The 22,587-nt window shown below is 44.3% G+C and overlaps 1 protein-coding gene across 1 annotated transcript; it reads left to right on the top strand.

Annotated features, from left to right (window-relative positions):
• The first annotated feature begins 1,965 nt into the window (after positions 1–1,965).
• On the top strand, positions 1,966–6,478 carry LOC121458999 (frizzled-1). The gene has a single exon (XM_041668459.1). It carries the CDS (start codon positions 2,457–2,459, stop codon positions 4,383–4,385), a length of 1,929 nt encoding a protein of 642 aa, XP_041524393.1. The 5' UTR covers positions 1,966–2,456; the 3' UTR covers positions 4,386–6,478.
• Positions 6,479–22,587: the final 16,109 nt, after the last annotated feature.

The raw sequence follows: 22,587 nt of genomic DNA, 5'->3' as shown, positions 1-22,587 counted from the left end.
TTAAATCATGCCAGGCACAGTGGTGTGTACCTGTGGTCAAGCTACCCAGAAGTCTGAGGCATGGGGATAGTTTCACACGGGCTTCCATGCAAAGACTCAAAATAAATGTTAAAATGAACATCAAGGTTTCTATGAACATATCTATGAGACAAAATAGATGCCACTCTGATTTCATAGAGAAAGGTATGTCTGCAGCTTCCCTCAGACACCAACACGGTGACAAACCTCACAGAGGGTGTAGACAAGTCCCATCTTGAGCGCTGATCTGTATGTATAGAGGAATGTTGATGTTTCTTCAGGACAGCTTTGCACCCTGTTCCCTGTTTCAGTCACCCAGGAACCACTTCCTGTTTCTGGGGGGGGGGGGGAGCCACCTGCAATAGCGCCCTATTGTTTGAACACTTTGGCCCCTGCTATTTTGCATGAGTTAAAGAGCCCTTTCTTTCCCTTCATGCCCAGGGCGTGCACACTCTCTGATCCTGCCCTTCAGAAACTTAAGCTGTTCTAGGCTTCTGTCTTTCGCATTTGACATCTGTCTCTCTGTAGGACCCTCCCACTCCTTGTGGCCTGTGTTAGTTGTCCATTTGTCTCCCTTGTGCCCTTTTGATCGCGGGTGTACATTGCCATTGTCACTGGTTTACATTCCTGTGTCCACTGTACTGTGCCCTGCTTTAAGGATGCGCCAGGTCTTCGTCTGTGTCCCTTACCTCCGGCGACAGTGCTCAGTGTATAATGGATGTCTGGTAAGTATCTACTGAATAAATGAATATATAAACGATAGAAAATAATCGGGAAACAGTCTCTCCAGATAAGGCTCATCAAAGAGAGAAAATCTCAATAGAATTAGTAAAACGCAATGGTACTTTATTGAAAATCTGAGCCACGTAAATTCCTTAAAATAATCAAGAAAAAAAAGTGTGTGTATCTACTGAGACAGATTCATATTCTCTCTCTCTCTCTCTCTCTCTCTCTCTCTCTCTCTCTCTCTCTCTCTCTCATTGTGGGAGCCTGGTTGGCCCTTGGCTTTCAGACTAGATTTGGTTGTGTTTTATATTCAAACGAATACCTTAAGCTGTGAGCACCTCACCTGGGGACTTAAATACCGGACTCAGCAGTGTCCCTAGTTCAAAAGGGGCCCCCTAAGGGTCCGGGATTGCTCCTCTGTCTGGGTGTACCCCGGGTCTGACGCTGGGGCACCCGAGGCTTCGGTTCTCAGGTTCTCAACAGCTTTCCTCTAACATTTAATGGGTAGCTAGCTCTCCTTTGCTTGTTTCTGATCCCATTAAAAAGGAGGGGTGAAGTATGATTGCCCGAAGTACACTACTAATAGAGGCGCATCTGAGCTCACATTTTACGTCCCACCAAACTTTGGTTCTGTTGTTTTCTTTCTACAGGGATCCAAGGAAATGGCGCGTCCAAGAGCCCGCCAGAGCCCAGCCTGCCAGCTCCACGGTTTATTGGAGTCATATTTTCAACAAAATCTCGACAGACTTAGACTCAAAGGAAACCCGATTCTCAAGTCAGGGGCACGCATTCAGAACCAGCGCTCAAAGTAGCTGTTTGTGACTAGAGTCAAGGGTAGGATTTTTAAAACATGAAAGTAGACTTAAAAAAAAAAAAGCAGAGCAGAGCTAAATCCCGCGGCCCGCCGACTCCTATTCATTATCTCCAGCAGCATATGGGACCATTCTCTTACTTGTCCTCGCTCTTTCTTCCTCGCAAGCCAAAGCAACCAAGCCCGTCCCGCTTCATAGCTACTCTTTGTGCCTGAGCGGTGCCTCTGCCACCACCACCTCCAGCACCACCACCACTTCCTCCTCCTCCCGCCTGCAGCCGGTTCCAGCCCAGGCTGGGAGGGAAAGGGCTCCCTTTTACGCTCGGCAGCGGGTGCCGCGATTGGGCGACGGTCCCTGAGCCTCTAGCTCCGTGTCGGTTTCAAGGCTCCTCCCTCTCGGTGAAAGACAGACTGCGGGGCGCCTGGAAACCGGTTGGAGGGCGCGCGAGGGAGAGGGGAGGCAGCGAGTTGAGGGATTGACACAAATGGTCAGGCGGCGGCCGAGGAGGAGGAGGAGGCGGAGGCGCAGTGGGGACCCGAGGCGGCGGCGAGGCTGCCGAGAGTTGCCCGCTCCTCTCCCTGGCTGCGGCCACTAGCGCGGCGCCGCGGGCCGAGAGCCACCAGCCCGCCGCGGGCCGGGAAGGAGGGACGCGACCCCGGATCGCCGGGACCACTCGCGTTCGTTCTCCCTGCCGCCCGCGCTTCATGAACCGCAAGTTTCTGCGGCGGCGGCGGCGGCTGCGGGACTCCGAGCAGGATCTGGGCGAGCGGGTGGAGAGCGACCGCAGCCCGACGGAGGGCACGAGCGGGGACCGGCTCTCCCCGAAGACCCTGGGAGCCGCCACCCGCCGCGCCGCTGCCTGCCCCAGCCGACCGGCGCCGAGGAGGGAGCCGAAAAAGTATGGCTGAGGAGGCGGCGCCTAGCGAGTCCCCGGCCTCGGGCCGGCCGAGCTGGGAACTTTGTGCCGGGGCTCTCCGGGACCAGCGGGAGGCGGTGGGGCGCGGGGAAGCGACCGGCCACCGCCGTCCCCGGGCTGACCCCCGGCGCTGGGCGAGCGGACTGCTGCTGCTGCTTTGGCTGCTGGAGGCTCCGCTGCTGTTGGGGGTCCGAGCGCAGGCGGCGGGCCAGGTACCCGGGCCGGGCCAGCAAGCCCCGCCGCCGCCCCAGCAGCAGCAGGGCGGGCAGCAGTACAACGGCGAACGGGGCATCTCCATCCCGGACCATGGCTACTGCCAGCCCATATCCATTCCGCTGTGCACGGACATCGCCTACAACCAGACCATCATGCCCAACCTGCTGGGCCACACGAACCAGGAGGACGCGGGCCTGGAGGTGCATCAATTCTACCCGCTGGTGAAGGTGCAGTGCTCCGCCGAGCTCAAGTTCTTCCTGTGCTCCATGTATGCGCCGGTGTGCACGGTGCTGGAGCAGGCGCTGCCGCCCTGCCGCTCCCTCTGCGAGCGCGCGCGCCAGGGCTGCGAGGCGCTCATGAACAAGTTCGGCTTCCAGTGGCCCGACACGCTCAAGTGTGAGAAGTTCCCCGTGCACGGCGCTGGAGAGTTGTGCGTGGGCCAGAACACGTCCGACAAAGGTACCCCGACTCCCTCCTTGCTGCCGGAGTTCTGGACCAGCAATCCGCAACACGGCGGCGGTGGTTACCGAGGTGGCTACCCGGGGGGCGCCGGCACGGTGGAGCGGGGCAAGTTCTCCTGCCCGCGCGCCCTCAGAGTACCCTCCTACCTCAACTATCACTTTCTGGGGGAGAAGGACTGCGGCGCACCCTGCGAACCCACCAAGGTCTATGGGCTCATGTACTTCGGGCCGGAGGAGCTGCGCTTCTCGCGCACCTGGATTGGCATCTGGTCGGTGCTATGCTGCGCCTCCACGCTCTTCACGGTGCTCACGTACCTAGTGGACATGCGGCGCTTCAGCTACCCTGAACGGCCCATCATTTTCTTGTCCGGCTGTTACACAGCGGTGGCCGTGGCCTACATCGCTGGCTTTCTGCTGGAGGACCGGGTGGTGTGTAACGACAAGTTTGCCGAGGACGGGGCGCGCACGGTCGCGCAGGGCACTAAGAAGGAGGGCTGCACCATCCTCTTTATGATGCTCTACTTCTTCAGCATGGCCAGCTCCATCTGGTGGGTGATCCTGTCCCTCACCTGGTTCCTGGCAGCCGGCATGAAGTGGGGCCACGAAGCCATCGAGGCCAACTCGCAGTACTTTCACCTAGCCGCCTGGGCTGTACCAGCCATCAAAACTATAACCATCCTGGCGTTGGGCCAGGTGGACGGCGATGTACTGAGCGGAGTGTGTTTTGTGGGGCTTAACAACGTGGATGCGCTGCGGGGCTTTGTGCTGGCGCCGCTCTTCGTATACCTGTTCATCGGCACATCTTTCCTGCTGGCCGGTTTCGTGTCACTCTTCCGCATCCGCACCATCATGAAGCATGATGGCACCAAGACCGAGAAGCTGGAGAAGCTCATGGTGCGCATCGGAGTCTTCAGCGTGCTCTACACGGTGCCGGCTACCATCGTCATTGCCTGCTACTTCTATGAGCAGGCCTTCCGGGACCAGTGGGAGCGCAGCTGGGTGGCCCAGAGCTGCAAGAGTTATGCCATCCCCTGCCCTCACCTCCAGGGGGGTGGAGGCGTCCCACCACACCCGCCCATGAGCCCCGACTTTACAGTCTTCATGATCAAGTATCTCATGACGCTGATCGTGGGCATCACATCTGGTTTCTGGATCTGGTCCGGCAAGACACTGAACTCTTGGAGGAAGTTCTACACGAGGCTGACCAACAGCAAACAGGGGGAGACTACCGTCTGAGACCTGAACTATGCCTTCTTCTCCAGGTCTTGGTCAGATCCTGCCCTTGTCTGAAAGCTGGCCCCAAGGAATTTCTGCCAAGTAGACACTCAACTTTTGCAGGCTCCTTCCAACAAACAACAGAGCTCCTGCAAAAACTTCCATCCCTGGGGTAAAGGAGAGAGGGCCCAACTGCCAGAGGGGTGTGTGTGTGTGTGTGTGTGTGTGTGTGTGTGTGTGTGTGTGGACCCATCTCTCCAGTCTTAGCTCTGATGCTTGGACTGTATGCTTTTATGATTGTAAATAGCCCGTGTAAGATTTTTGTAAGTATATTTGTATTTAAAGACTACCGAACACGCGATTTTCCTTTCTTTATAAAAATGTTTAATTATTTAGGGAGGTTTAAGTATTTGAAGCTTTTCTCACTTGCCTTTTTCTGAAGACTACAGAGGAGGTACAAGGGAGCACACTTGCTGAGTGCCCGGCCCTTGTGCCCACCGCAGTTGTGGGAGCGCTGGCCTGGCTCTCAATGGCACTGAGGGCTGGGACAGGGTGCCTCTCGAGAGTCATTTTCCATCGCTGCTTCCTTCAGCTTCTCTCTCCCCGTTTTGCTTGCAGTAGAAACTCAAGGTGCAGAACTTCACAAAGTTTCCCCATCTGGAGGTGGGTCCCGCCCATTCTAGTTCCTCCCCCATTTAGAGGCACAGTGTAGAGCCTTGCCCCTGTGACTTCCCATGCTGGTTGTTGAGAGCCACCTTCCAGTTTCATAGAGGCCCACCGGGTGGTCACTGCCTGTTGACCCAGCCTCCCTCTTCCCTGCTGTCCCTTGCCTGGATGTTCCCTCCTCCCATCTAAACTGGTTAGAGAGTAAGTGTGATAACTAATGCCTAACTTCGGAAAGTCTGACTTTTTGTAGGTGATCTCATTTTCCTCTTTAGTGTAAGAACCTGCTATGGGTTTGGCCATCATTATGGAAAGACGTGGCTAGTGATTGTGGAAGAGCAGCACACTTTGTGTGGGTTGGAAGAAACTGAAGAGGGAGATTATAAATTGTTAGTTCTAATTGCATTTTGATGGTTGAGAACCTGCTCCCGCCCCTCCCCCACCCAATCCTGTGAGGCTGCCTGCTTTTAGATTTTAGCTTTCTATGAAATGGAGACTTTGAGGTTGCCTGGAAAGCCTTGTGAGGAGTTGATCTTTGCCTTCCTTAACAGGATAGCAGAGCATTCATAGATTATGAAAATTTAGGGAGATCTCAGTGGAGTGGACTTCCTCAAAATGAAACGCTGTTTTCTGTTTTTAATCAAATTGTAATTAGACTTGTATCAACTGTACAGCTGAGAAGTTGTACAGAATCAACATATTATGATTCCTCAGCCACTCATTCTGAGGGAGGAGCCATCCACAGCCCCAGGAATAGTCTGGTATACTTCCGAAGACAGAGGAGGTGGATGAGAGAAACAAACGCAATGTAGGCGTGCATGCTGAATCGGAAGTGTGTCCATTCCTACTGCATCCTACCCACCGTGTGTGCTCCTGTGTGCATTTACAGCAGTATGTCGAGTGTGAATCTCTCAAAGCCATTTAGAACATTCACTTTAGTTCTCTCTGAAGAGGAGAAAAGCAGTCCTCCTGATTGTAGTGTTTAAGAGTTTATCAAAAACGCCGGCACATAGGACCTAAATTTATCTGTCTGTCGTTCCCTAAACTGACATTGGTTTTTGAATTTGGTATGCATTTATTCTGTCCATTTATCACAAGACCATTTATATTTATAGAGGAATAGAAGTTTATATATATAAAATGCCATATTTTTAATTTCGCAAATAAAAAAATGAATGTTTTGTACGAAATCACATTGTTTTGTGCCTCATAACAACAGATCGTTCTGAAACATCTTCTCAGTTTATAATTCAGCCTCGTATCCAGCCCCACAATGTCACAACCTCAAGAATCGGAGAGAAAGTCTAATCCAGAGAATGCCCAGCCTGCCTACCTTCCGAGTGGCATCCACCAAGTCCCATGCAAAAGCTACTGTCTTGGCAGCAGAAGGCTTCAATGTTGTTTGGAATAATAATAATATCAAACGATACTATTATTAAAAGGTAACTCTCACTTTTAACATTGAAGTTTTTTTTTTTTTTCAAGGGGAGCATTTCCATGACTTTTGCTATGGAGGTTTATCATTCAGTCCTCACCTCTGATGCTCCATGAGGGATTGTCTTGTCTTCCTGTTACCTACACACTCCAAACACAAAAGCAGGCAATCCGTAAGTGGCCACCGACTTAGGAGAGCAGTAGACCATGGAAGTCTGGTGTTTCGTTTGTTTGTTTGTTTACTTCTGAAGATTCCATTTTCATATTGTTCAAAGAGCCTTTCTTTCCTTGAGGAATTTCCCAGTTGACCTACTCTTCCTCAGAATTTATATGTATATGTGTGTATGTATCTGTACACATGTATGTGACTATATAGAGACATAATTAAATTTTAAAATAGAAATACACAATTTACATTTTATAATATGGAAATGATATGAGAAAGGAATGCTACTGAAAAACTTCAAATATCTGGAGATTAAAAACACCTTTATTACATTTTTCCATTACTTTTTAAAGTAAAAGAACAAAAGGCTAAAGAGAAACCATTACTATAAAGAATGGTCTTCAGGTTGTCAGGGAATTGTGTTATACGTCTTAATTCTTTTTAAGACACTTAAATTTTAATTTAATTGAAAACATATTTTAAGTATCAAGAAGCAGTATTTTTATTTTTTGTTACATTAATAGAAAAGGTAATATTTGAGAACCTTTTATACATAGATACACATGAAAAACAGTAATTCTGTAGCCAACTTAAAACATGTTTCATTAGGTAATTATGTAACATTTGGGAGAAAATTTCAAGACAATTCATTAGTTTTGATCCCAGGAATAAATGTAAAAACCAGTGTTGCTGTGGATGTCTTTAAAAAGATGCAGATGTGAATTTGATTCAGAAAGGCTTTTTATTCTGCATTTGAACGTTCAAATAGTATTTTAAACTCACTGTCAGGCTTTGTTTTCAGAGAGCAATTTATTTTAAGGTATGTGGGATACATAAAACCAAGGGGATTTTTGTCTGATTGGGTTGACTTTGCTTCATTCAGTATTGATGACAAAATAGAACTTACCCGGAAAACCATAGAGACACTGATGATCTAACCCCATTAGGATGCTGTTTTCATGACAAACCCTGTTTGGAAATGGTCTGATTTGCCTGGACACACACACACACACACACACACACACACACATTCTATTGGAGTCAGTTTCCCCCCTCACAGTGTACTTGATTTAGCTTTTACAGTAAATGTGATTAAAACATGAAAACCTTCAGATGCTCCTAATTTTTTCTTCATGTAAATGTTTGGTGAAAAAAAATTTATTTAGGAGACAAAGAATTGTAGTTTTCATCTCAGAGACAAGCATATGCAAAAGAACCAGAGGGGATATTTCAGCTGTTCTCCAATGGTCTCTTGTTAACCTTTTGTCTCCACTGTGAGCACTGAAGCCTTCTGCCATACATACATGATTAGTAAAGGCCCAGCGTTTATCTAGGAAAAGCGACCATGAGGGTGGTATGACATTGAATACCGTTGATATACTTCAGATGATGAATTTTCATACAACTGGAGTCCTCGAAATTAAAAACCAAACACGGTCACTGCATATGTCTATATGTGAATACTATTAATATTGTCATGATATAGTTTTAAAACACACCAGTCTCAATGTTTTGCAGGGTTGGCCTGTGGGAGCACAGATAAGGCATGGGCTGAATGGGTGGGTAACTAAAAAGAAACTGTAACGTTACCAAATTCAAAAGCTTTGTGTTGAGGCTTTACATTCGCTATAATGTCTCAGAAGAAACTTGCCAAACAGGTGTCCATAACCTCTAAAAGGGGAAAACACTGTTTGGGTTTCCTCATGGCTCAAAATTCCCTTAAAATTTAAGATTGAGGAAAATGAGCATTTCTGTGCACACAGATCACACTTTTTTAGTAGACATGTCAAGCTGTAGCAATTACTGTGAGAAAGCAGTTATTTTTTAGGACCTGGCAATTAAAGCATAATCTCCACACTAATTTTCCTTGAATTTTATTATGGTGGAAAGTGTCCTTCAGCCATTGCAGAGTCAAGTTACTTTGTAATAATTTTGCGTGTAGATTAACATGGAAATTTAATAACAGGTAAAGAGGATTTCTCACAGAAATCATTCATGTGATATGTTTGGTAAACTTGGATATAATCTGTAAACATGTGAACATATGATATTTTGTACATTATAATTAGTTTTAGATTCTAAAGTTCCTTAAAAAATTAAGGTGCCACTTCCAATAAAAATGAATTCCTTTAAGATGTTCATATTCTAGAGATACAGTTGGAGGACAGAACTCATGTAATACTGAATTTTCTTCATTTAATATTGGATTATTAATTTGAAAGGAATATGGACTATTCAAATGGAATTTACATATTTTACACACACTTTTTAAAAAGGTGAAATTGACACTTGAGAACAATTTTTAAGTTTTAATATTTATAATATAACGATCCCAAGAAATGTCATACACAGTGTAGACTTTCCAAACATGTTGACAATGCAGTGATTAACATCAAAAGAGCTGCTGGTGCTGCTTTGGGATAGTTCTTTGTGGCCTGGATTCCTTTTCTTTCCTTAAAAAAAACAAAACAAAACAAAAAAAAAACCCAAACTGAGTATCCCTCTATTTTGTAGATATTTCCATTTCAGATCTCAGTACCTGTTTGAATTAAATTTACAGGGAAATAACTGCAGCATCCCCTGTAGACAAAGGGTGGCCTTTATTGCTTTTCAAGGGGGCAGTGTGTCCTTGCTTACATGCAGTGCTCCGAGACACACTGTGCTCCTGTCCTTGGACATGGTTGTCTTCACAGCTGTAGCTGCACTGCCCAGAAGTCCTACAGTCTGGCTGAGACCCTTTCCACATGCCTTGTGCTACTCAAGTGTTAGGAATATGTTTCTCTTAGGAAGCAGATTTAAGCTGGGGCACGGCGGTACATACCTACAACCCAAGCCTGGGGAAGGTAGTATTAGGAGTATTATAACTCAGTCTGAGCTATATAGTGAGACCCCATCTAAAGAATTAAATGGTAGATTTAGAGACTATTTTTGACCCTTTATTTCCAACTCCTGACAAGTATTTTTAAATGTTAATTTTAGTAAATACCCCGTGAAAAATTTGTAGTTGCTCCACTAAGCTAACCAACTATCCAGGTTTCTTCAGGACAGAGAAGCTGCAGTAGTAAAATCAACAAAGTTCTGAACAAATGGGTATTGGAGCTCTGTGTCATGAATTAAAACTGCACTCTCATAAAATAAAGTGCAAATATACTGGGTAAATATGAGCAGAGTACAATGATAACATATAATAAAAATTCATTTTATCTTTCTCATTCTTTCTTTCTTTTGGTTTTTTTCTTGAGATGGGGTTTCTCTGTGAACCATTCCTGTCTGTCCTGGAACTCAATCTGTAGAGCAGGCTGGGCTTGAATTCACAGAGATCCCCCTGCTTTTGCCTCCTGAGTGCTGGGACTGGAATTAAAGGCATGTGCCACCACTGTCCAGCCATTTTGTTTGTTTCTTTGTTTTGTTTTTTCAGACAGAGTTTCTCTGTGTAACAGTCCTAGCTCTCCTGGAACTAGCTCTTGGAGACCAGGCTGGCCTCGAACTCATGGAGATCCGCCTGCCTCTGCCTCCCAAGTGCTGAGATTAAAGGTGTGCACCACCACCGCCTGGCCATTTTTGCATTTTGTAAAAGCACATATGCTGGTCACAAACTCAAAGTGGGCTCTGTGGCTGAAGTGTTCTTGCCATATCAGATGGAAAGGCAGTGAGTGAGCTCAGGCCTTTGTGACATGTCTTCACAGCAAGTGCCAATCAGCAGAAGCTTGTGGAAGGTAGAGCTGTCATGGACCAAACCACAATAAACACTGGACAATGAAGAGACCATGCGCGCAGGCAGCATTCTAACCAGACACTGAAACTTGTTCTTGCTACACATAAGACCCGGTTAAGTATCTATTTTATAAATAAAGGAATCACATACGTATTCCTTCGGAATGCTTTTTTTCCCCCTGAGACAGGGTTTCTCCGTAGTTTTTCGGTTCCTGTCCTGGAACTAGCTCTTGTAGACCAGGCTGGCCTCGAACTCACAGAGATCCACCTGCCTCTGCCTCCTGAGTGCTGGATTAAAGGCGTGCGCCACCACCGCCCGGCCGGAATGCTTTTTAAATTACATTAACATTTATATCAGAGTGGGGGGGGTGGGGGGGAACTGCTGCGCTTTTGCATGCTTGCATTTATTTTATTTTCCTTTAGGATAAAAGCAATCCATTGGAGTAAGATGACACACTCCAATGGAAATCACTCCAAATGGTTATCCTACTTCTACACCAATCTACCTGTCAAACTCTTTCCCTAGAGATAAGTAGGGTTAGTACTCATTTTTTTCCCCAAACTCAAACCCATTTCTGAAAGGTGGAAAAAGATGACAGCTAGGTCTTAGGTCTTAGGATTCCTCTGTGATTATTGACAGCTGTAGAACACTGTAATCTAGGGCCTTCACACTTCCTCTTGAAGCTCTTCAGTCAGAATTGGTCCACTCCCATCCCGAATGTTTTTTGTCAATGTCATCCTTCATGTAAATTTACATGAAATGTCACTGGCTTTGTTGAAATCGTGCTACTATCGCTATCTAATATAACTCATTGTAAATGAAGTTAAAAACATACAAGTTGACATAATTATCCCAGAACACACTGGGCTCTTGAGCTGATTCTCAGCGGGAGATGTCAGGAGATACTGGCCAGTATCTGGACACATATCTGATCATCATGACTGTGGGAAGGGAAGTGGTAGAGCATGTAGCATGTGACACACCCAAGATGCTAGGGCACAGAAAAGCCCTCCACAATCACCCAAGATGCTAGGGCACAGAAAAGTCCTCCACAATCACCCAAGATGCTAGGGCACAGAAAAGTCCTCCACAATCACCCAAGATGCTAGGGCACAGAAAAGCCCCCCACAATCACCCAAGATGCTAGGGCACAGAAAAGCCCCCCACAATCACCCCAGATGCTAGAGCACAGAAAAGCCCCCCACAATCACCCCAGATGCTAGGGCACAGAAAAGCCCCCCACAATCGCCCCAGATGCTAGGGCACAGGAAAGCCCCCCACAATCACCCAAGATGCTAGGGCACAGGAAAGCCCCCACAATCACCCAAGATGCTAGGGCACAGGAAAGCCCTCCACAACCACCCCAGATGTTAGGGCACAGAAAAGCCCCCCACAATCACCCAAGATGCTAGGGCACAGGAAAGCCCTCCACAATCACAAGCATCTAATTCAAAGTTTCAGAGTGAAGACTCCTCACTCCAGATGAGTCACTGAAATTGTGAAATATACATTTTAAAATAATAAAATATTTTAAATATATTTAAAATTTTTGAGAATATTGTGGGTGATGTTGGTATGTACTTTTGACATGTAAATTTTGTTTTAACTTGATGGAAAGCTAGATAATATTGCATTCTGGTCAATTTCTTTCAAACCTCCATAACAAAGCACTGCCAACTTGGTGCTGTAAGCCATATACTTTTATTTTATAGTCCTGAAGGCTGAGGAGCCCAGCCTTGAGGCACCAGTGATCAGGCTCCAGGTGGAGCTTACTCCCACAGTCTTTCCTTGATGAAGTAGAAGGCCCCTTCCCTCCACATAGCTCTAACTACCTCTCAGAAAACTTTATCTTCAAGTACAACCTTGTTGCAGAGGAGGGCTTCAATATGTAAATACAGGAAAACTACAACAAAAAGGCAAAACAAAGCCATTCACTCCATCACAGTCAATAAAGTAAAATTTTATTATTTAAATCTAGCTAGAAATATATAATATCACACTTTCAGAAGAAAAAAGTTCTAAATATTTAGAGTAATGGAAAAGTTCCCCATTGACATTTTCCTTCCCATATTTTCCCTGTATTGTGGGAGGTGTGCCAATCGGGAATCCAGAAAACCTGGCTTCTGGTCTTGATTCACTGTGTTAAGAGACCATGAGCTGATATGAATCATAGAGTCTAAATTTTCAAAAGTAGTGATAATAAAGAAATAACAGATGTGTACACTGTCTTACTTAGGGTTTCTAGTGCTGTGAAAAGACACCATGACCAAAGCAACTCTTACAAAAGAAAATATTTAACTTGGTAGGTTACATTTTCAGAAGTTTGGTGGTATTATCATCATGATGTAGCATGGTGGCCAGCAGGCAGACATGGTGCTGGAGAAGGGGCGTGGGGAAGAGGATTACTACAACTTGATCCATAGGCAACAGGAAGTGGTCTGAGTCACTGGGAGTAGCTTGAGCACATATGAGACCTCAAAGCCCACCCCCACGCTAACACACTTCCTGTAACCAGTCCATACCCACTCCAGCAAAGCCACACCTCCTAATACTACCACTCCCTTTGGGGGGGGCATTTTCTTTTAAATTATCACCCTTTATTTTACAAAGAGTGAAGTCTGAGTGTGAAGTGATGTCATTTGTGTCCACATTAATGTGGTTAAAGAAGGTAATTGTTCTGAAGACTTCTACTTAGCTACATTGCTTTCCTTTAGTGAGAAATGCTCCCACCATTAAAGGGATGCAGGTTGTCTCTGAGTCTTGCTTTAGTTTTCATAGCTCCCTGGCCTCTGACTTACCAACACTCTTGGCTTCTGGACATACCCACCTAAGTTTCCTGCTGGGAAGCTTTCAGTTGGAATTTTCAGTTGAAAGTGAGTTTGTCTGGTGTCTACCTGCTGAATTATTTTAGTGGAGTTGAACACTACTTACATGGAGGTCTCTGTCTTAACAGACTGATGTGAGAAGATCCTGATTCTCAAAGGGCTTTGGAGCTAGAGATAGTGGAGGGTGGGGGCTGAGGAATATGATCTAGGTCTACATGTGGCAAATCCACAGGCAGATATTCTGGGCTGAGTGCCCTCATAGCATAGTAAGGGTGACCACAGCTGGCGGCTGTCAATGTGTTCATGGGTGAGTTTGGGTAGATAAAACGCAACTTGTGGATGGTATGTCCTGAAGATAGGCATGGGGAGGGGGATGAGAAGGAGTATTGTAAAAACCAATATCAACAATACTTTCTTTGAGCTGGTCCTGGTGGGAATGGAATGGAAACATCTCTGAAACAGGGTCATAACCTTCGGGTGGAAAAATGGTTTTCTTGCCTCCTCTTCCTCTGCCTTTAAACCAATTCAATTTCAAGATAATAAGGAATTTTAGAGGGGAATTGAATGTCATCTTGGAAAGAATGTTGAATTTGTAAAATCTGGACTGTATCCCAACCGGCTCTTAGTCTCAGATCCATTTATCTAAAATATTAATAACAGCAATCTTTTCCTAATTCACATAGCTATTAAGGAGATTACGACGTGAAGTAGAAAATGGTACTTTGAGTACTAGGGTCATTACAATCTTCGAATTCTTCTCCACCCTGCATTTTCCTTTCCTCTCTTCTTCGCCCTATTCTGCTTTTCTTTTCACTGCAAACCTTTCCTCCGTTTATCTATCTCCTTTCTTTCCAGCTTCCCTTTTCTCCCCTGCCTCTGTAGCTCGCTGTGAAGATGGATGGAAATTGAAAAGGCATGATGTATCTTGATGCCATTGATTTTTCCCCACATCCTTTCTTGTAAGCTAAGCATGTTTTCTAAGACTTAGCCACACAAAGATTAAGTTAATGGGCCCTCTTAAAGTTAAATGACACAAATAATGCACCGTATCAATCAACGAGAGAAATTGCTCTTACATAGACATTTCCGCATATCTGGGCATGCTTTAGGACACACTGTTTCAATTCAGTTTCTCTATTGCTGCAGACAATTCTGACCTAATTGGTAGGTTTCACACTAGGGTAACACAGTGACAGCTCTTTGAGGGCGCGCTAAGACACAATCAGGATAAGAGCTCTAATTTCCTCGTAGAAACATGGCTCTCTACTCCACAGACCTTGAACGATTTCAAGAGCTCTCAGCTTGTCCTTGTTGACTGTATTGGCAAATGGCACTTTCACTGGCAGTTATGGAAAGTGTCCCTTTGCTACGGCTGTTGTCTTCTTTTTCATACAGAAAGAGGAGCTGAGCATCTGGGTGTCCGACTCACCTCCAGGGTCTAGTGTTTTCGTTCCCTATTGCTGCTCTATCAAATCACGCTACACTTGAGAGGCATACATTTATCATGTCATACTCTTATACATTAGAAGACCGACACCGGTCCCCTTGGGCTAAGATCAAGGTGGCGGGTTGTCCCAATTCTTCTTGGAGACTCTAAGGAAAAATTCATCTTATTTTCCAGTTTCTAGGGCCCACTCCAATGGCCCACAGCAATACTCATCTCTCTTGATTCATATTCTCCATGTGTCCCAGAAATAGGTCAGAAAAAGATGATGTGCCGATGTCAACTGTCTTTGCTCATGGTGACCCCACCGTTTTGATGGGGCTGTAGATGGTGTGCTTGCCTAACTGTGTGCTCTTCTTCAAAGACACATCTGCCAGGGGATAGCGGCTTTGCTCTTTGATACGGAACATAATGTGAGAGATAATTGACACATTTAATCTCATCCCCTGCCCCTCCCTGCTTTTTTTGTTTTTGTTTTTTGAGACAAGGTTTTTCTGTAGCTTTGGAGCCTGTCCTGGACTAGCTCTTGTAGACCAGGCTGGCCTTGAACTCACAGAGATCCGCCTGCCTCTGCCTCCCGAGTGCCGGGATTAAAGCCATGCACCACCGCATCTCCCATCTCTTAGTAACCTAACATGTACCTCTAGCATTGGCTCCATCTGTTAAATCTGTATGAAGTCAGCATCCTGTTTATGGAGGAAAGCTGATCTCCTGTTTAAACATTTGTCAACAAAGAATTCCAGTCTCCTGGGTTGCATTTTACACAAATTCAGATAATGAATTTGCCTGCCCTCCTTTAAAATCCATTGTCATTTTTGGAGAATTTTTTTTAGCATCACAACCGATCCTTAAAATAGTCTCTAAAATGTGATTTTTGACCTATTCTAGAAATCAACTGAAAACTTTTTTTAAAATCTAGACTGCTGTGGTCAGCAGCATGTTTTCCCTTCATTAAATCAGTCTGGGAATAAAAATCAGTCTGCAACTGTTTAAAAAGGGCTGCCAATGTTCTCACTCATCCCCAGATACACATTCTTTTCAAAGCTGAATAGAAAAGGACTACAGAGCTGTAACAAACTTTCTGGTATCTCGTCATAGTTAACAGGACAAAGTTACTTAGTACTGTTAGCATGTATCTTCTTTGTAGCTTCCCCCACCCGTGAAGGAGAGATAATCCAGGAGCAGACTAAAGGATCCATGAATTGAATAAAGCCTCTGTAAAGGACATGGGTTTTGATAATGCGGAGCTTGATTAGGGCCGACCCTGAATTAGTACAAGATGTGCAAGGGGAGTAGGGAATGCCTGGAGATCTTGGAGAAGAAAGGCTGTAATGGATCTTTATTGAATGCTATGAGAATAAAGCCAAATAACTCTCAAAATAAGAGGTATTTACCAGAGATGGTAATGGGTCATCAGGAATTCTTAAAATTGGGTGTGTATAAAACATACACAAGGGATTTGTTAAATAAGAGAATTTCTGGACTCAATCTGCAGAGATTCTGATTGTGTTGGTTAGGGAAGAGATCGTGTTTTTGACTTGTTATGAAAAATAGGAATAAAACAAACTTCAAGAAAACCCCTGGCAATGCCTCACTTGCAAACCAGGTCCCATAACACATCACAGTCAGAACCACAAGCACTTCTGTTCAAAACCCTCAGAATGGTCCTTTCTGGCCTATGCCTCTTTGCTCTGGCCTGGTAAACTCCTCTCCAGTATTCTGTGGAGTTGCCCTGGATCTATTCTTTTGACTTTTATTTGTTTTTAAGAGGGCTATTGAATTCTGCAAGTAAAGGTTAGCTTAGAATTCTTTCTTGAATGCAAAGACCGCGGGAATAGAATCAGTCTAGCCCCTCACCAAGAGGAAATAGAAAGGATGCGGACGCTCTGGTGCTAAGAAGGACTTCCAGGTTGGGCAGGCAGCAGGTGTGGGCAGGAAGAAACTGCTGAGGAGAAACCCAGAGGGCTCCTGGCTTCCCTTGAGTGGGGCTGCCTTGGGCAGAACAGTGCTTGAATGCTTTCCAGGAAGCTCAGCTTCCCACCGTCTCGCAGCCTTTGTTTTGTCTAGCTTTTAAAAGCAGCGGGACTTCTCAGAAGGACTTTCCTTCCCCAGGAATTCACTAAGCAAGGCACTACTCTATTTATTTACACAAACAAATCCTTATTAAAGAGCCATTCATTCATTAACTAAGAAATGTGATTATTTCCACTCTTGTGTCTGGACTTTCAAGCACCTCTGTTGTTGCTGCATCAATTAAGTCAGGCAAGTGGGAACCTTGAGAAACACAGAGACTGATCCCAACTGATTTCACGAGATAAAAACACCAAACCCACGCTTAGATACTTCAACTTGTGTTGTCTTAAGCATCTTAAGAATGGCAATTCTTTACAGAAATCAGAATAGAAAAAGAAAGACCATTGAATATTTTTAGAATTCAGAAGTTTTAGTTCATGAAAGTAGCCTCTTTGTACTGTGGGGGTATTCTGAAGAGAGAGCTCATCTGGGCACATAGGGTACAAACATCAATGTTGCTAGGGACTATGAAAAGTGATTCTTGTCATTTAAAAAAGCAAAATGTTGTGTAGACATTATTTGCATATTTACATAAGCTTGCCAATAATATGTAAACAAGGTAATCTAGGTAAAGATGGATTATTTCAAATATAAGAATTTATTAGTATTTAGTACTAATACTAATATACTATTTATAATTACTTTGACATAGTCTTAATACACAGGACAGACAGTTCAGTTACCTACTAGATTGTCACTTAGCAGTCATTTCTGCTGTACTTCTGAATAACAAACTGCAAATTTCCAGATGTTAAGCACATTTTTTATGAAGTTTGTAATGGAAGTTGCCACAGAACACATCTAAATTAAGTAGAGATTATTGAAGTAATAGTTTAGTAAAATTCTTTGCAGGAAAATAAAATTTGCTCAACTAACTCAATGATTTTATTGATATATATTAATCTTAATAACTTATAATTCAATTTCCATAAAAGCCAGTGTTTTAAGTATTAAGATTCAGCATATTTTAGTATTTCATAAAACTATACAACTTTCACAACTTCCTAATCCCAGATAATATTATTACATAAAAAGACACCCTAGCCATTGACAAACACTTCTTGCTAGACCCTAGCAATGATTAATTTATTTTCTGTTAGAATAAAGTTACAGAAATGTAACTTTTATGTGTCCCTTCATATAGGATAATTTTTTTATGGACTCATCCATACTTTAGTGTATGTCAGCGTGGTATTCCTTTTTATGATAAATTACTTTCCATTGTGTAAATGCTCCCGCATTTTGCTTCTTTGTTCATTAATTGATGGGTAACTGAGCTACTATTTGGAGCTAGCTACTGCCAATCATTTGCTATGAACATTCATGTTTAAAATTTTGTGGAGATGTGATCTTGATTCTTTTACATATAATCTTTGTGTGGTGCTGGCCCACATAGTGACTCTGTTTAATTGACTAATTATTTCCATTCCCAACAATAACATGATCTGGTGGCTTCATTTTCTCCATATCTATGCAAGCACATACTATTGCCTGTCTTTTGACTGCAGACATTGTAATGCATGTGAAATGGAATGTTGCTGTCATCGCTGTGGTAATTTTGCTTGTATTCACTACTTTGAATTCATTCTCTAGTGGAGAGGTAGTGAGCACTCAATGGTGGCCTTTATACCTGTGAAGACCTGGAAAAGGAAGGTGAGGGATGGCGTGATGGCTCAGCCAGTGAAAGCCTTGCCTTATGAGCATCAATACCTGAGTGTGAACCTTCAGAGTACGTGGAAAGCTGTAGGGGACTGGGGAAGATCTGTAATGATCCCAGTCGGTGAGCTGGAAGATGGAGCAGGAGAATCCACAGAGGGAGGAGGGTTGGAGAGCAGGGTGTGTGCCGCAGGAAAGGAATAGGGAAGCTTCCTCAACCAAGGTGAAAGATAAGAACCAACATCTGAAGTTGGATGTCCTCTGACCTTCCTACCAGCACTGAGGCATGAGCACACACATGAACACACACCCAAGAAGGTGGTTTTAGAGTAAGATTAAAAGCTTATTTATTGAATTACTCATATATTACTCTATTAATAAAGCAATTTGTATGGCTTATCAAAATGTATAATGTGATATAAATATGGAAAATATAAGTGTATGAGGTGAGTAAGAAATACAGGTAAAACAGTTTAGAAGGTTAATTTTTTGTTTTTGAATTTCTAATAGATAAAGTGACCCAGTGGAGTGTGTAAGATTGAAAAGAATCACAGCTCTTTACAGCTAGGCCTTTGTTCTATTCGATCCCACCAATAACAAGGGGATCCCTAATCCTGGGGCATTTCTGCACATTACTAACTATTCCAGACGGCAGAAAAGTTGAAGGCAGCTCTCTCACTTCCAACATTATACTCTGTCGGCATCAGCACTGTTTGGAGCACACACAAAGCTCAGTGGATCTCAAAGCTGAACATTCACCCTTCCTGTGATGAAGACCTGATGATTCCCATCTCCAGGAGACTCGAGGATAAACCTGCCAGCCAGGACTGTCTCTCCATTCTCCAGCTCCTCTCCGTTCCTGATATGATTCTGGCAGACCAGCTTCACTATTTGCCTTGCAAACCCTCCTCTGCCTTCCATCTCTTTTCCCTCTTACTACTAAGATCTTGTGAGCTCTGTCCTTCAAGGTCAAACTCAGGTGGCATCGCTTTGGTAGGCTCTTAATACTCACAGCAGAATCAGATTTTCCTTTCTGTGTTACCGCTGCTTGTGGGATTTAGCACAGTGACGTGTTTGTGTCTGTCCTCTGCAGTGAGCTGTAACTTATTTCACACAAGGGTACTCATTTTTTATATCATCAGTGCCCGACACAAAGCTGGTGTCCAAAACCATAGGTTAATATCCTGATCTCGCTCACCCCCATAAGCACATGTGAGTTTTGTCCGTCTTTAAAAGTGAACCCCAGAACGGAAAAACATTTGCCACATCCTCAGTACCTGCCTGCACTGGAAATCATCCCGCACAGCTTTTCCACACAGACACCTTGGCTCTAGCACCCAAGAAAATGTAAATAAACACTGTGATTTCTTCTCAGTAAACCGTTCCCAGACCATGCTTCCCCAGATCCACTTTCTCATTTCAACCTTCTTACCCATCCCAGAAAAGGTAACTTCACCTCTGCAAGCTAAAATGAGAAATCTCATCTGAAATTCTACCCCCTGTCACAATCACTCCGTCTTCCAGGTTTATAGTGACTGACTGTCTTCGGGAGGATAAAGTGAATTGTGTTCATCTTTCAGTGTGTGTAGTATTAGGAGCGGTGGGGCTGCGTCCCCAGCACCCCGGCCGCCTGCTAGCTTATGCCCCAAAATAATAACACACAAACTGTATTCATTTAAACACTGCTTGGCCCATTTCTATCTAGCCTCTTCTCGGCTAACTCTCGCACCTGGACTAGCCCATTTCTAGTGTAGCCCACAAGGTGGCTTACCAGGGAGATTCTAGCCTACGTCCATCCTGGGTCAGAGCTTCATCGTGTGTGCCTCAGAGAGCAGAGCTCTTGCGTCCGCCCTGGAGATGGGAGCATGGCGTCTCTCTCCAGAGAGCAGAGCTGTTGAGTCTGAGCTCACTTCCTCTTCCTCCCAGCATTCTGTTCTGTTTACTCCTTCCACCTATGTTTTAACCTATGAGGGCCACGCAGTTTCTTTATTACTTAACCAATGAAATCAACAGATTGATATATGACACTCCCACATCAAGTGTGAGTCCCTCTCTGGTGCTAAAGAAGCCAACAGTGCATATAATCAAGGAGGGGGTGGAATTTTTATTGCTCATCTAATTTAAGATTCTAAAATGCCATATTCCTTCTCTCAAACATGACCAGATCTCCCAATGATGGTTGAAGATTCTATTTAGATAGTTTTAGAAAAAAAAATACAGCAATATTTATGTTTCATCTGCCTGATGTCCCTGGCCCCATATCTTGTGTCCTTAATACTCATTCTGTGGTGTCCTATCCCTCCGCTGTCTCAGACCATTTAGACACTGTGATATCATGTCTTTTTACACCCTTCAGTTTATATGTTCCTCATGTCTTAACAGTTCAGTACATTGTCTTATTGAAGGTACACCCATTTTAGAACAATCACTCAATGTCTACAGAAACTATATTCATTTGCATGAATAGCAAGGGTTCAATGACCAACAAGAGAAACTCTGATGTCTCAGAGGAGCAAAGGACACCATTTGTTCCAAGGAAAGGCAGGAGTCACAACAAAGCAAATTGTTTCTCAGACAGGATCATTTTTGCTGCACTAAAAACAAATTAAATAATGACTGGCAAAAAAAAATCTCTCAAAATGCAGAGCACTGTATAATAATCTGTCATGAAACAAAAAACCAGTCAAATCATTCTCGATTGTTCTGATCGCCATTGTCCTACTGTCTGGGTCGCAATGCTGAGTGGGTTGGGGCACTGGAGACACTGGGTCTTCAACCTGTGTCTTTCCTGAAGCACTAACACGGTCTTATTAGAAGCCACTCACACTGGAAGCGGGTCCCACAGCAGGAAGCCCAAGGAGAGCATTACGGTGAGAATCCGCCGTAATTTGATTTTTTAAGATTCTACTGTGCAAGGCATTCCCATGGTAAAAATATTGCTAATTAGCTAAGACTTTTGGTTCCTTCACACAAAACGCTGCAATGAAATTTAAGGCTGCTTAAAATTATCTTAACTCATCCCATTTGGCGAACTAAGCCAGGGTCTTAGGAGCTGTGGGGCTGTCATCTGCAGGAATGTGGGCAGGCTTAGGAGCTTCAGCCTATCCCCGAGAGCCATTTCGTTGACCAGACAACATAATCTCCTATCTATTTGTACTTTGAGGATGCAGGAGCCAATGCCTGGTTTATTAGCAAAGGGAACTCCAGGACCACAAAAACGTAAATGGGCAAGAATTAGAGCAGTATCAAAACTGGAGATTTTCTGCTTAACAAGCATTCACATGTAGCAGGAAAATTAAGTTTTCTCTTAGCAGAACTGGAAGAATCAACCCCGCCCCCCTTGGCTTCCTCCCTCTCTGTTAGGTAGTTTGCACCATAAAAACGTATTTCTATTTCCTGACTCAGTTCAACATTTAATCGATACTGATGTCTGTTTTTCTGTTCTGTCGAAAGCTAATAATATGAAGGATGTTTGATGAACCGTATGCACATCCGTTAAAGATTCCCATGACACGATGTTCACTCTGGGTTGTGACAGGTCCTGTTCTCTAGTAATTGACAGTTGGAAAGAGATATCATTTGACAAGAAAGTTTCTTTCCTCTTTTCATCTACCATCATAAAAATAAATTTTAAAGTGAGAAGAATTAATAATAATGAACATGAATCACCCTAATAAAACACCACAGAGACTGGAAAGCTGTCAAGAAAATATGGACGAGGCGAGAGAGGGAAAAGAAGTCAAAGGTGAAAAGACAGAAGAGCAAGTTGTGGAAAGCAAATTTAGAATAACTGAATAAAAGACAATTGTACGTGACACAGAAGACCACACGACAACTCAAATGTCTAGAAATCTAGAGTACCACCAGGCTTCTGTTTTAACAGGACCAAGACTTCTGCCAGAAGATAGCCCTCTTTAGGCAGGAATAGACCCCACCCCACCTCCCAGCTGGGTGGAAGATCTGCATTAGTTTCTCATGTAGGGTGCGTGGGTATTATAGCACCCTTGAATCCACCCCCATGAAGTGCTCTGAAGTCCACCGAAGACAACCTGCAAATGAACCCTAAAGGTCCGTCCTACAAACCTTTCTGCAGATGATGGTAGATGCAAGCTCCGCTGCTGCGTTGACAACACACATTTGGCTGCTCCGGAGAACTCACCCTGACTTTGTGAAGCTGAAAGTCCTGTGTCATTGGCTACTTTGGCAATGCTGGCCCATTGGTTCCCTGGACCTGTCTCTCATTTTAC

Source organism: Microtus oregoni, unplaced genomic scaffold (assembly GCF_018167655.1).
Source record: "Microtus oregoni isolate MIOR12 unplaced genomic scaffold, Mior012 000018F_ref0000195, whole genome shotgun sequence".
In the NCBI taxonomy this organism is placed as follows: Eukaryota; Metazoa; Chordata; class Mammalia; order Rodentia; family Cricetidae; genus Microtus; species Microtus oregoni.
The sequence above is the reverse complement of the archived record's forward strand: the minus strand, read 5'-3'. Positions and strand labels throughout refer to the sequence as shown.